Genomic DNA, 15,491 nt, shown 5'->3' with positions numbered 1-15,491 from the left:
TGGATGTGCATTATGAAAGTCCATATTTATTTTTTTCAGAAAGAAAAATGATTCCTTTAACCTTTAATTCATTCTCTTGTGATAGGGGAAAAATTGCATTCATTTCTAGTTTATGGAGTTTATGCCTATGGCAAGCATGTAGTGTAGCCTAAAGTTTGTCCCATGTGCACTTGAAAAGAATACGTATTTGCTGTTGTTGAGTGGAGTGTTGTATAGATGCCTGTTAAGTCTGCTAGGCATAAGCCTATAAACTTAAACAAGCTATAAAGCATTGTTCAAGTCTTCTGTTTGCCTTTGATTTTCTGCTGTGTTTTATCCATTATTGAAAGTGGGTGTTAAATTTTTCAGCTATCATGGTTGAATTGTCTACTTCTCTCTTCACTTCTGTGAAATTTTTCTTTCATGTAATTTTAAGCTTGGGTGCTAAATTCATATATGTGTGTAATTGTTATATCTTCCTCATGACCTTTTATCACTACAAAACAATCTTCTTGAGTTTAGTGCAGTTTTTTGTCTTGAGTTATATTTTTTTCTGAAATTAGTATAGCCACTACATCTTTCTTATGGTTTGGTTTCCATTCTTCTTTTCCACGTTTTTACTTTCAGTCTATCTGCATGTTTGAATATAAAGTGTTTCTTTTGTAGACAGTCTATATTTGTATCTTATTTTTTATCCAGTCCGAAAATCTTTGCCTTTACATTGGGTTCTTTAATCCATTCACATTTAGTACTGTCACTGATATAGTTGGACTTATATATTCCATTATACTTTTTGTTTCTAAATGTCTCATGCATTTTTTCTCTTTTCCTTCTTTATTGCTTTCTTCTGCATTAAGTTAGTATATTCTAGTCCAACATTTTAATTATTTTAGAGTTTTTAATGCATTGTTTTACTTTCTTAGTTGCTTTAGGACTTAAAACATACAGCTTAGCTTCTCAGAATGTATTAGATTTTTACTAACTTAATTATAGTGAGACATAGAAACATTCTTCCTATATAGCTCTATTCTCTTTTCCCTTTTCCAATTATATTTGTACCTATTACATTTTTAAACGTTACAAACCCAACAATACATTGCAATAATTATTACTTCATATAACTGTATGTCTTTTAAAGTGGTTGGGAGAAGAAAGGACAGCAAGTATACTAGTGTAACTTTTTATATAATCCTTCTGATTTACTATTTCTGGTTCTCTTCATTTGTTTTTCTAGATTTGCATTACCCTGGTGTCATTTCCTCACCCAATAACATTTTAGCTCCCACCTTGTTTATACTATATTGTCACCAAATATATTGCATTTATGTAAGTTATAGTCCAACATTACGATTATATACATAGAACATTGCTTTTTTAAAAAAGTTAAGTGAAGACTGCAGAAGAAAGATGCTACTGTACTGTCCTTTGCAATTATTTACATATTCACTGTTACAGACCTTACTTGCTTCCCTGTTTAATTTAGTATCTGTTCAATTTTTTCATGTGGATTTGAGTTACTGTCTGAACTCACTTGTTTTCAACATGAACTCTCTTCCATATTTATTTTAAGGAAGCTCTTTTATCATTGAATTATCTTCGTTTTTGCCAGTCTCACAATGTCTTTCATTTGTGAAGGCAGGTTTGCTGGATAATGGGTTTTTGGTTGACAGGTATCTGCTGGGGTTTTGTTGTTGCTGTTGTTTGGTTTTATTTTGTGTTGCTTTTGCTTGCAGCACTGCATGTGTCATCATGTTGCCTTCTGGCCTCCACTGATGATAACTCAGGTGTTAATTTGATTGAGGCTCCTTTCTATGATGAGTTTTTTTTTCCTCTGTTGCTTTCAAGGTGTTTTATTTATTTATTTTTTTAATGTTTTCAATATCATATGCCTTTGTGTGGATCTCTTTGCGTTTATCCTACTTGGAATTTGTTAAAATTGGATGTGAGTTTTCTAATCAAGTTTGCGAAGTTTTAGCTCCTCTAGTTTTTTGTTGTTGTTGTTGTCTTTCCTGTTACTTTCCATCTCTCCTTTGTTTCTTACACTCCCATTACAGTATGTTAGTGTGCTTGTTGATTTGCCACATTTTTTTTTCTGAGGCTTTGTTATTGTTCTGCCTTCTTGTTTTGAAACTCATTTTCATGTTGCGCTATTCGCATGCCTCTGTCTTTATAAAGTTAGCTGATACTTTCTTCTTCCAGCTGAAATGTACTGTTGAGGCTCCAGGAAGTTATCATGTTAGTAATTGTACTGTTCAATTCCGGACTTTACATTTTTATATGATTTATATTTCTTCATTAATATTCTCTATTTGATGAGCATTGTCCTCATTTTCTTTAGCTTCTTCAGTCATAGTTTGCTTTAGTTCCTTGGACATACTGATTTTAGCTGCTTTGAAATCTTTGTCTGCCAACTCCGATATCCGGCTCCCCAAAGGGTCTTTTCATTGCCTGCTTTTTTTTTCCTATATATACACTTCGCTTTACTGTTTCTTTACATGTCTTGTAATGTTTTGTTGAAAATCACATGTTAGATTAGTAGCATCTCTGAATACTAACTCCTTCCTCCCAGGACTTGTAGTTTTTCTTGTTTGTTTCTAAATGTAGACTTGGCTGGACCATTTTAGTGAAGCCTCTGATGCTGCACCACAGAGGCCACCGCCTTGGGCTTCACACCATCAGCCTTGGGCAACACGGTTTTAACAGGGCTCTCTGTGCCTCTCTCATTTCCTGTTCTCTCTATTTAGCTATCACCTCTGTTGGTATTGCAGACAGTTCTTAGTCTCCACCAATTGCCGGCTGATTGCTCTACTGCTTTTGACAGTGCCCAAGATCATAAATTTTTCTACAGTCTAGTCAATTAAATTTAATTAATTGCAAGGGTAGTCCTTGATTCTAGCCTTTGTGAGTTGTTATAACCCAGGAGGACTCTCGTTAGCTGTTACTCTCCTAGCTCGTTCTGTTAAACTTCTAGATGTTCTAAGGTTCGTCTTATGGCTCTTAAGACACTAACTGTCTCTTAATTGCATACTTAATTGCATACTGCCTCTTAAGTGCATACAGCACTCGGTATTCCCAGGTGGTCTCCTATCCAAGTACCAGCCAGGCCCTCTTAAAACACTAAGAGGCAGTTAGTGTCTTTAGAGCAATAAGACAAACTTTCGAATATCTAAAAGCCTGTGCATACCACAAAATCTCCATAGTTTTTGAAATTATCATTAGGCTTAAGTTTCTCCACACACCATTTCAAATAAACTAACTTTATTTAGGGAAAGCTATAATGCTTTCTGTACTTGCAGCCTGACTCTCTTTCTGGGCACAGCTTCTTCTGGGTCGGGGCAGGAACAGTGGTGCAGGTCTGTTTATGCACAGAGCACTTGGGTGAGGTTGCTAACATGTGGTGTTGTCAACTTGCCACTCCAGGCAGCTCTCCTGTGTCAGCAAACTTGGGTAAGCATGATCCAAGCCTGGCATTCTCCACTGGAGACACCTGGTGTTGAGCTCCTGCCCTCCAAGTGAAGGCTGAGAGGAGGAACCTCGGGAGCCCCAGACATCTCAGCCACTCAGGCCAGAAAAGAAGCATGTCCAACATGGACCTGGTTGGGCATTGAGAAATGCTGGTAGCTTTCCCCTTCTAAGGAGATTCCATAACTCACTTAACTGGGAGCTGCAGGGAGAGGGTGCCCTGCGTTCTTGTCCACACCTCCCTGAGTAGGGTTCCCATCGTGGTGAATCAAGAGTGGAGCAAGCAAGTCATGGCTCAAATGCCACAGACTCTCACTGTTCCTAAGGACATTTAGTAGATTGGTTTATATAAATATATCTCCACTTGATGTACATCATTAGGACAATTTCCTGAGTTTCATTAAACCAGGCTTTAATTGGTTGAGTTTTTAAAATAATTTTCTACCAGTTGTGATTATTTCATTTGGGAAAGAGTCCATGCCATCATTCCAAAAGTGTGTGTCTTCAGATTAAATTGAATTATCCTTTGGTATCAGAATATTGTTGTTACTTTATAGATAGATTGTGTGTGTGTGTGTGTGTGTGTGTATTTTAAGATGAGATGCTGGACAATGGGGAGGGGGGCTATTTTTAAGACTGGTCAGTGTATTTTTTGTGAAAAAAGAGACTTTGTATTTATTTTTAAATATTTTCTTAACCTACGATAGATTAGATAGCTAGCTAGCTAGATAGAGGATAGTGTGTGTGTGTTTGTGTGTGTGTGTGTGTATTTTAAGCTGAGATGCTGGGCAATGGGGAGGGAGGACTATTTTTAAGGCTGCTCAGTGGATATTTTGTGAAAAACGAGACCTTGTATTTATTTTTAAATATTTTCTTAAGTTATTATAAGCCTGTAAAAATTCTGTGCTCAGCCTGCTTTACTTTAAGTTTTTAATACACATTTTGACTATAATATTAATGTTTGCTGCATTGCTTCTTTTGTCCGTTTGTTGTTTTCACTCTCTCCAACCTATAGAGAAGAGGAAAACCAGCCTGCTGGACCAGCTGACCAACACCAGTGGGACTGTCATTGGCGTGACTTCCTGCATCGTGATCATCCTCATTATCATCTCTGTCATCGTGCAGATCAAACAGCCTCGTAAAAAGTATGTCCAAAGGAAATCAGACTTTGACCAGACAGTTTTCCAGGAGGTATTTGAACCTCCTCATTATGAGTTATGCACTCTCAGAGGGACAGGAGCTACAGCTGACTTTGCAGATGTGGCAGATGACTTTGAAAATTACCATAAACTGCGGAGGTCATCTTCCAAATGCATTCATGACCATCACTGTGGATCACAGCTGTCCAGCACTAAAGGCAGCCGCAGTAACCTCAGCACAAGAGATGCTTCTATCTTGACAGAGATGCCCACACAGCCAGGAAAACCCCTCATCCCACCCATGAACAGAAGAAATATCCTTGTCATGAAACACAACTACTCGCAAGATGCTGCAGATGCCTGTGACATAGATGAAATCGAAGAGGTGCCGACCACCAGTCACAGGCTGTCCAGACACGATAAAGCCGTCCAGCGGTCAGTATCAATAGATTTTTTGATGACAACTATAACCTGAAGACTGAAATACTTCCAGAGTATTGTCTTCTATTTTGTCTTCATATTTCAGTTTCCCTTTAATTAATGATTTAAACCCTAGTTTTCCAATAGTTTCCCTCTTCTTTTTCCTTTTCACTGCTATCCATATTCTTCCTAAACCTCATACATGTGCACGATATGTATGTGTGTGAACACACATGCACACAGAGACCAAAGATACTTTACTTATTTCTAAACATATACACATATATATTTTATAAAATGATGGTTTTTAATTTATAATACAGATTTATAATGCAAACTTGCTTCCATGTGACCATTGCTCCCATCAGTATTTATATATTTTGAGATATGAAATGATATTTGAAAACGATTGCCTTACCAAGATGGCTCACCCATCTTGATGAACAATTTTAATCCCAAAATAACATATTTTTCAATATAATGTATTTATTTTTGGTAGGAACACAAAAATACTTTTCTTTCACATATTACATAATATTTATATTAGGAATTGCATAGGATAGTATAGTATATTCATCATTTACACTTAAATGTTGTAAGAAATAGTAGAAACATTTGATTTATTTTCCTTCAACTATAAATGCAGTATTATCTGTGTTGTAGTATTAGCCTTAAAATGAGTACAAGTTTTGAGAAAAAACATTTAAATTTAGGAAAAATTATTTTAAATTCCGAAATCTTGTCAACTTATACTTTGTTTTGCATGCTTACTAGCATTTAGTTTATTTTATAAATCGTGACATACTTTCTCCATTCATTACATTCTCAAAACCTAAAATACTTCAGTTGATTTGATATGTTTTGCATGCTGACATAAGTCTATTTCCACAGTTTTCTGAATTTTAAAAATGCTTTTGAGTAAATATTTGTGTACATATATTTTTTTGTGCAAATAGTACTTTGTTGAATGAAATAGCCATAACGTTCCAGGTTCTGCCTCATTGGGTCTCTAAGCAAACATGAATCTGAATACAACACAACTAGGGTGTAAAAAGAAAATTCAAGGTAAGCAGATGCCCTTGGTTCCTTTTCCTACTTTGTCGTATTCTGTTCTGTTGCAACTGTCTTGTAGTTTTTTAGGGAATGTGCTATTTATCCATTATTTCTTGAGATACGTGTTTCATGACATTTCATGATTAGAAATACGATGGGTTCAGTGTTTATAGGAGAGATGATTCTCAGGATACATACCTTTAAAACAAATCTTAGTATTCTTACCATCAAGAATTGTACTAAAATGTAATTTAGAAGGACGTCAAATTAATAATCTAAACTTTACATGTTTTAAGGTAAAGTTTTAATGAACTATCTCCAAAGAAATACTCGAAAAAAACCAAGGTTTTTAAACTAAGAAAATAGAATATTCAGTCTCAGTATAGCTGAAGTTAATATTTAAAACTGGTAACTACTCTATGTAATTTGGCAACAATTCTACTCAAAATTCATACACTAAATATTTTTGGTACTGACACAATTTATAGACTCTTATTTTTGCATGAATATGTAGCTCATCTCATCAAAATTAAATGCAGCATGTTATGTCAAATTTTATACTATAAAATTTGAATGCAAAAGGTTTCATGAATCCCAGTTGTCTACGTGTACATCGATTTTGTCATCAGATATCACAATGGCTTTACTTTTTGCTCTTGATCGTTTATATCTATATTAGCCTAATTTGTCTCCAATTGAATCTGCTTGACAGCTAATCTCTTCTAAACTCCTCAAGCCTCTCAACTATTCTTGAACTAGGTGAATGCATTTCCATGCTCTATATTACCTTAATAAATTGGTGTATTTGTATGCATTTTTCATTGGGAGAAAATGTTTTAACTGTTTTTTATTTTCAGAGAAGAACTATTTATACAAACATGGGGACTGTGAAAAGAAAATTCTATAGTGAATTGTGAAAAGTGGACATATTTCTAAATTCATTCCACTGCCTTTATCCAAACTTAAGAATTACAGACATTTGTTATTCCTTCGGCAAGACATCCCCGCTGCACACTGATATGTTCATTTCGTAATTTGGTTGCTGGCCACCAAGTGCTCCTTAGTTTTTAAATACATTTTGAGATTAACTGGAAACTTGAAGAAGAAATTAGTTCCCGATTAAGACTATCCCAACTTTATTTTTATTGTCAGTTTCACTTTTGTTTCTATGTTGTTTTATGTCTTTGTTATATAATTGTACATTGTGTGATATGTGAAAAAAAAACACGAATTTGGATGAACCTTGTGTTACATGTACATTGTTTTCATTATATAGACAGCTTGAGAATAGTGCGTTCCTGAATGATTTTGAACATGCTACAGTGAAAAGTCACAGTGTGGACCATGGAATCACCAGCTAGAGGTTATGGACTATACACACCTATTATTATATTCTGATTAAATACAGGAAAAAGTAACAAGTAAAATTACTAGATTGCAATAAAAAAATTCATTTTTTGGTCTTTCCTGTATACCCCTGATTTCCTTTTTGTTTTATATCAAAGAAAGTACTGAGTTTCAGAAATCCTTTTTGAAGTCAGGTATTTTACCATTCATACTCTACAGTAGAAATGTTTTTGATTAAGCACTCAGCAATATGACCAAATTGACAGTTTGAGAAAATACCCTGCATGTCAGTACTGGATATTTGAGTTGGGAAAATATCCTTTTTGTTAGACACATTGTGAAAAGCATGCATTGTCAAATACTGTTGTTACTCTTCCATTTCTTTATGTCATATGCTTGCTACTTACGACTTTTTATATAAATATATATAAAATGTATAATAATTTCCTAATTTGAGTTAAGAGAAATGTTTTCTTCCATTAGAGTGATTAAAAAACTGACTCACATAAATACACATTTTATACCAACTCTTTCCACCTTTTAGGGTACAGGATGTCCTTCAGTATTGAGGTTTACTTCCCAAAATATTTGGCTTCTAAAAGTTTAGGGGAATATTTTCTTCTTTTAGAATAGGGAACTCTTTTTAAAACTGCTTTAAAATCACAAGCCCTTTTATGAATTAAACCACCATTATGAATTATTCTTATTCTCAGGTACACATAATACACCTGAAAGCTTAGTGATTATGATGTGTTTAACATAAAGTAAAATCCTAAAATATATTTTGTTGCTATTAAATTATATACACACTCTGTAAAGTTTGATTTGGTGAGTGGTTATTTTTTAAAATATTCAATGTGTAATCTTACAAAATAAATTTTTAAAATAAGAATTACTATCAGTATATATGCTTGCCAACATTTTCAAAACTACTGAATTCTCCAGGTTGAAAGAACTCTGTCCTTCCACTAGCAGAGCAGTCTGGTCTACTAAAATTTGGACTTTGCAATTCAAGCAGGCTTTGCAAACTAAATAGATGAATTACTGTTATACTTCCCTACTAGGAATACAATGTCATATATGTTAAAAAATAAGTAAATAGAAAATAAATTTTTATAATAGAAAAGTCAAAGAGTTATCATAGCCATTATAAACACTCTATCTTGAAAAAATGTCAAGCTACAGAATCACTTCAATGAATTTGATAAACTAGGGAATCAGAAAAGGTTTTGAACATGACAAAGATTATTTTTCATTGTTATGCTACATAGTTTTATACACATTGCTTATGATAAAATGTACCCTTTTTTATTTGGCTTGACTGGTTTATTTATTACCATGGTTCCTTTTTTGCCCTTTAATTTAAAATTAATACACCAAAGATTTTTTTAAAGGATTAATCATATCTTATATTGCTTTCTCCATTTAGAAATCTTCAGAGGAGTCCTTTCCCTTTGAATGATAATCTCAAAAGTATGATATAACTGTCAAGATTTTTTTATTTGTAACAGCAATAAAAATAGTGAAATAAGTTAGGTGAACACTTTACTATTAATTTGTTCTATAACTGTCCGGGATGTCCGTCCCCTCCAGTTTCTCCTGAATATACAGAATGCTGATTCCCTGCTTAAAAGGTATTTTCACCAGAAATCTACCAATGGGACTTTAGAAAAAAACACTAAATGAAGTATAATAATAAGAATGAATAGCTCACATATATTTAACACACAGCAGCTTCATGGGAAAACAACTGTATTTTAAATGAAGAACAGGCCTCCTCAGTGATAACTCTAACATTTCTCAACAATGTACAGACACAGACTAATCATAAAAGAAGATAATGACGATGCTGGGCAGTGTCTGGAGGTAGCCTTTTCTCCTGGCATTCACTCTAGATGCTGAAACTTGGGAGTGCAGGGCTCTGGCAGAGCTGGGAGATGTTCTCTGGAGGGCTCTGGCGGTGCTTATTTATCAGCCAGTATTGAGATTTGTCAATATATCAAAAACGAGTTAGTAGCTATATCAGACCTTATCACCTGAATGCAGCCTTTTGCCCACATTCTAAAGGTGGTGACACACATAGATAAGGAATGAGATGTCTCAAGACTTATAAGACATGTTATTTTAATAAATGATTATATTTTTTGATAAAGTGAATTCAAATATTACCAACCCAAGTGCTTTATTGATTTAACAGGATGATTTCAAATAATGCATTAAGTTAGCCTGTGTTAATTTCATAAAGCTCTTCTTTTTCATTTTATTTTTTCAAGTTTTCATTCACTTTTCAAAATAATGGTAGCATATAATCACATGCAATGCCAATGAAGCCGCATATTAAGCTTCGTACTTCTGTCCAAATGTATTGTAGTTGCCTAATTTCAAGGTTCTAATTTGGAAATCTGATTTATTTTGTATGTTTTTATATACATACCAATTTTAAGCATTATCTTGCAAAGTAGACATAGGTGGTGTTTGATCTGCCGTAATTAACTTGAATTTGATTTTGTAACTAAAATGTGGCTGTCCACATAATTGGAGATCAGTGTCTTTGGGCTTTTAATGGAGAACAAATCACATTTGTGGTGATGCTGGTTTTTCTGTTTCACATTTACTTTTGCTCTAGAAGTATTTCCGTGAGTCTGATGACTCCATAAGTTATGATCCTCAGTGTTAAGTAACTTAGACTAGACGGTTGGCATTACTTTAATATTCACTTAAGCTTCTGTATCATTTTTTTCTGTATTTTTCCCTTAGGAATTTAATTCGGGTCTTCCTCAAATTTTACAGCTTTAAAAAAATTCCATGAATGGGTTTTCCTCAACCTCAGAATATCATAATAAATTACAAGATATGACCCCCTGGTTCCTATTACCTTGATTAAAGTGACGGCAATTAATTTACTGATGTTTTGTCAGTGAAATAAATAATAGCGTCTTATGAAGTTTGTATATCTCTGATGAAAATGAGTCATGTCAGATTCCCTCTCTGAAGGGAAGTTAAATAAACAACATTTTTAAAATTCTTTGAATTCTAAATAAATATGGTTTGAAAAGTGAGTTAGGGTTTTGTCTAATTGCACTGAGGCGCGCTAGCTTCGGTGCCATTTTTCTCTGTGCCCTTTTCCCTCCATGGATTCATTTCTATCTGTTGCACTCTAGCATAAAGGACCCAGCCAAGAAATTGTAAAATAGATTCAACAACAAAATAAACAGGTCTTGAGTTAATTATCAATCTCTATGCACTTAATTAATATTTCCCAAGCCCATCTTAAAGGTGTAATAAGGTAGAAATATAAAAGTACATTGTTAAAATAGCCAGAAATGTTTTTATAAATAATCCTCCTAAATAAATCTGAGGCCCTTTGTTAATTTACAATTATCATGATTCATTTTATTAATAACCTTGTTTGAATTGTACTACAAATTTAACTGAATTATATCATCAAAATAAATCAAACAGGGTAATAAAAATAACAATTAGGGTGACTGATGTCAGACACTCATATCAACTCATCATTTTCTTGTAGCCTCTGATTCTGTACTTTCTTGTGTATTATTAAAGAGGTAAATGCTCTCTTAAAATGCCTCTAGTTCCTCAGAGGTAGGAAAAATAAACTCAACCTGCTTTGGACTTGTGTATTTACTTGGGTTGGTTTCCAGAATCTCCTTATTCCTGAAACAGTATGATCATGTAGTTAAACTACTCCTTTATATCTGTAAGTACTGTGCAGCCAACATGTTCTTTTTTGTCCCCAACTTCTGCCATCTTTCCAACCTCTGAGGCATGCTATTTTATAGTGGTTTGCTCTTTGAAAAATTGTTTTTGTGCCCTCTCTTAATAGTCACAGATACTGACACAAAACTTAAAAATGACCAGAAAACAATGTATAAATTATTTAAAATAAAACATTCTTTTTATATCACATTATCAAATTTGTACTCTTTATTCACTTTTCCATTAAGTGTGATATCAATATAGCTAGGCTGTTTTGAGCTTGCACAGTCTGTCTACCAAGCTCCTTCCTAAGTACTTTGAGGGTAAAATGAAGAAGGCAGTCTAGGAAGGAACACAATTACAGAGCCCTGTAGAAGGCAGACAGCTTACAGGAGCTGTATAAGGAAAATTAAGCCCAACATTATGTGCTGTGTTGGCCATCATGCAAAGCTGATTGCATAGCCCTGGTTACCTCCTTCGTCATCTTCCATGGAAGATAAAAATAAATTCAAATGTTAATTCAATAGACATGATGCTTTATAATGAAGAAGTTTGTAGCAGAAACCTGAGAATATAGGTATCTTCTTAAGATCAAGAGAGGCTTTGTGAATAACTGACCTTCTAAGCAGGTCTTGAAGGATGGAGACAATGGTCAAATAGTAGTGCAGGGAGAAATTTCCACCTAGAGTAATTAAAGCAGATGTAGCCTCAGAAGATCATCTAATTGAGCTGGTTGGAACATAGACAGGAGACATACTAAGTATATTTGACAGAGTAGGTTTGAGTTTACATCATGATTTCTGAGTGCATGGAATACTATCCAAAGGAATTTACACTTTATTCAAGGGAGAATATTTTAAGATCTCAGCAGAATGGAACTTAAGAGTTCTACTTTCAGTAGAAGCCTCTGACAGGTATGTTTGCTAAATTGAATGGGAGTGAAATAGAGTAGAATCAAAACAGTGTAGAAACAAGACATGAGAAAGAGTAACTGGCAGATTGTTAGATGTCCAGGAATATTTGTCTGGCTTTTTTACTTCTACTATACTTTATTGTTTCAAGGTGATGGTTGACTAGCGAACATACTGAGTGTCACATGCCAAACACCGTTTTGAGTGTTTTACATGTAATTTATTTCCTTGGTCATCTTAGCAATTCTATGACTAATTAATAATATTTGTTGTTATTTATTGTACAGATGAGGAAACTGAAGAGTTTTGGTAACTTTTTTAAGATTACACAATAAACAATGATGAATCAAGCTTTGAAGCCAACCTCACCAACCACAAGATCAACCAACACTCTTCACCAATGTGTAATATAACCACGTTAATATTCAACATAGTACGTACTGCTGAAAGAAGTTGATACTTATTCATATTAACCCCGTAGTTTTGTGTTTCCTCATCTGTAAAAGTATGTATTATAACACCTTCTCTCCACCTTACAGCGTGTGAGGATCAAATGACCATTCATTGGAAGATATTTTTTATATCCTATAATGCATTATAAAAATAAATCATTTTTCCTAAATCATGTGTAAACTTCATTTTATGATCGACATGGAACAAAAGTATCATCTATAAAGAGTAGCAATGTAGAGTAACCTCCCTCAGAACTTGTCCACCGTAAAATATATGACTTTCCAAATCCAATGACTCTGTGTCTGGATGATATTTCTTCCAGTGCTGTTTTGTTGCATCGTCATGTCGAAGTGCTGTTGTTCATCATCTGTCATTCAACATTGAATGCCAGAGCTCCTGAGTAACCCCCAAAGCACTCATCATGAAGTATACACAGAAATAGCAACACTGGAAAGCAAATCTTGTATTTCAGTCACAGATAATTGTTTGGCATAAATTCACGTAATAGCATCCTGGTAGATAAGCAAGGAAGTAGCTGTATCGGTAAATGCAGTTTCATAAGCAACATTACAATATATAAAAGTGGTGTACTGCAGTGAAAATCAAATTTAGTTTTATTTCTTACTATTTATGTGCTCTTTAAAAATCTGAATCCTCTGAGTTTCACCTTTACTTTCCTTCTCTTTCTTTTCTTTCTTTCTTTTTCTTTCTTTTTCTTTTCCTTTCTTTTCTTTTCTTTCTTTCTTTTTCTCTTTTTCTTTTTCTTTTTTGAGATAGTCTCACTCTGACGCCCAGGCTGGAGTACAGTGGGGCTATCTCAGCTCACTGCAACGTCTGCCTCCTAGGCTCAAGCGATTTTCATGCCTCAGCCTCCCGAGTAGCTGGGATTACAAGTCTGCACCATCACCCCTGGCTAATTTTTGTATTTTTAGTAGAGATGGCATTTTGCCATGTTGCCCAACTCCTAGCCTCAAGTGATCCACCCACCTCAGCCTCCCAAAATGTCAGAATTACAGGCATGAGCCACTGTGTCTGGCCCTCACCTTCTTTATTTGTAAAATTGAGGCTACACCTAGTGAAGAAGGTTTCTGTTAACATTAGAACTGGGCTGGACATGGTGGCTCACACTTGTAGTCTCAGCACTTTGGGAGGCCAAGGCTGGTGGATCATCTGAGGTCAGGAGTTCAAGACCAGCCTGGCCAACATGATGAAACCCCATCGCTACCAAAAATGCACACACACACAATTAGCCGGGCATGGTGGTGGGTGCCTGTAATCCCAGCTACTTGAGAGGCTGAGGCAGAAGAATCGCTTGAACCCAGGAGGCTGAGGTTGCAGTGAGCTGAGATCGCACCATTGCACTCCAGCCTGGGCCACAGAGTGAGACTCCGCCTCAAAAAAAAAAAAAAAAAAAAACTGATGTGCACACACAGGCAATATGACATCAGTGGGACCACAGTGGAGGCCATGGCCCCTACACTGGTGTTCTAGCAGTTTGCTCTCCAGAGCAGGAAAAATGCCTCATGTGTTACAGTTTTCTGTACCTGCAGCTCAGGCATTCCCAACAAAAATGATTGTCCTGTCTCAGTGATTCCAATAGTACTAGATAGTTCAGGAACAGACTTCACCTTTCAAAGACACAAATCAGTGAATATCAGTTTCTGAGAGATTATTAAGACACGACTAAATGGGAAAAAAAATGTAGGGGCTAGTAAGGCAGGAAGGAACCAGAGTCAGACACTGCCTAGTACCTCTTAGTGTGCTACCATACACTGTAAGAGAGAGGATAATCATACTGGAAGAGGCGCCAACACAGGCTATCAGTAACGGGTAATTGAGAATTGCTAATTTCTAGAACATGTGCTCAGAGACAGGCATCAGAACAGACCAAGCTACGTATTCTTCAAAATAACAAGGTGCATTATACGTAATTGGTAATCAATACATGTTGTTAAATGAGCGCAAATGAGTGGAAAAATTACATTCGTTAAATTTCTTTATTCCTCACAGAAGCTCATCCCTGACACCAAGGCCTATTATCCATGTATAAACTATTATCATTATAGAGAAGACCAATTCTTCTATATCATGAGAACACATGGACATACAGAGGGGAACCATACAGCACTGGGGCCTCTCCGATGGAGGAGGGTGGGAGGAGGGAAAGGATCAGGAAAAATGACGAATGCATGCCAGGCTTAATACCTGGGTGATGAAATAATCTGTAAAACAAACACCTGACACAACAAACCTGCAAATTTACCCTGAACTTAAAAGTTTTTTAAAAAGGAAATAGTGACCATAGTTGTAATTTCAGTTGCCTTTTCTGTCTACACTCATTCAATATTTTTATAAATGTATATTTTTGTTTTCGTGAATTGCCATAAGTAGGGAAAAATATGGTATTTCCTGGAGATTATTTAGCCAAAGCCTAGGTATAAAGTTATAAAAAAGCTTTGAAATTTCCAAGAAAGTTTTGTAATTTTAGTTGGTATTCACATTTACAATAATTTCTTTCCCACCTTTTTCTGTAAGTTAATGGATTACAAGTCCTCAAAGACATATTTTCAGTCTTATGAATCTATATTTTGAAAACAGAATCTGAAAAGCGCAATATTAAATCACTAACTATTAACTTAGAAAAACAGAGAAGAGACCCATTTAAAAAATTCAGCGTGTTACTCTTGTCATTTTGTATTAAAATATAAGCCACAAAATAGGTAATTCCTAAAGTATGACTATCTCAATTATTTCCTAGTTATTTTCTTTTTTACTATTTTCTAGACATACAATAACATCTTCAGCTCTCAAAGTGAATGTGGTTTTATTGTTCATCAGGTTGGAAAAAATCATTTTTCTAAATATATGTAATAAATATAATTCAAAATGAAATTTATAATATTTAATAACAAAGGATGCACAATATTTATGTTTATTTAAGCACAGAAAAGATGCATTACCACTAACAGTTTCCTTTCTCATCAGCATTATTACTCTAAGCAATTAATTA

General features: G+C 34.8%; 1 protein-coding gene across 8 annotated transcripts in view; it reads left to right on the top strand.

Moving 5' to 3' along the window:
* The window catches only part of NETO1 (neuropilin and tolloid like 1), a 125,424-nt gene extending 112,391 nt beyond the window's left edge, over nt 1–13,033 (top strand). For 3 of the 8 annotated variants that reach the window (XR_004067946.3, XR_004067947.3, XR_008673400.2), the window contains 4 exons: nt 4,457–5,015; nt 5,991–6,065; nt 6,766–6,812; nt 6,911–11,325. Coding sequence is in view for 4 of the 8 variants with exons in the window: in XM_031003802.3 (XP_030859662.1) it covers nt 4,457–5,015; nt 5,991–6,051 (620 nt within the window). In the remaining 4 variants the exon portion in view is untranslated. Of the gene's footprint in view, nt 1–4,456; nt 5,016–5,990; nt 6,066–6,765; nt 6,813–6,910; nt 11,326–12,315 lie in introns of those variants that run through there. The other 5 variants (XM_031003803.3, XM_031003805.3, XR_008673399.2 and 2 more) reach the window with 4 other exon arrangements.
* Nucleotides 13,034–15,491: the final 2,458 nt, after the last annotated feature.

The sequence above is a fragment of the Gorilla gorilla genome, chromosome 17 (genome assembly GCF_029281585.2).
Source record: "Gorilla gorilla gorilla isolate KB3781 chromosome 17, NHGRI_mGorGor1-v2.1_pri, whole genome shotgun sequence".
In the NCBI taxonomy this organism is placed as follows: domain Eukaryota; kingdom Metazoa; phylum Chordata; class Mammalia; order Primates; family Hominidae; genus Gorilla; species Gorilla gorilla.
Note: the sequence above shows the minus strand (reverse complement) of the source record. Positions and strands in the feature narration are given on the sequence as shown.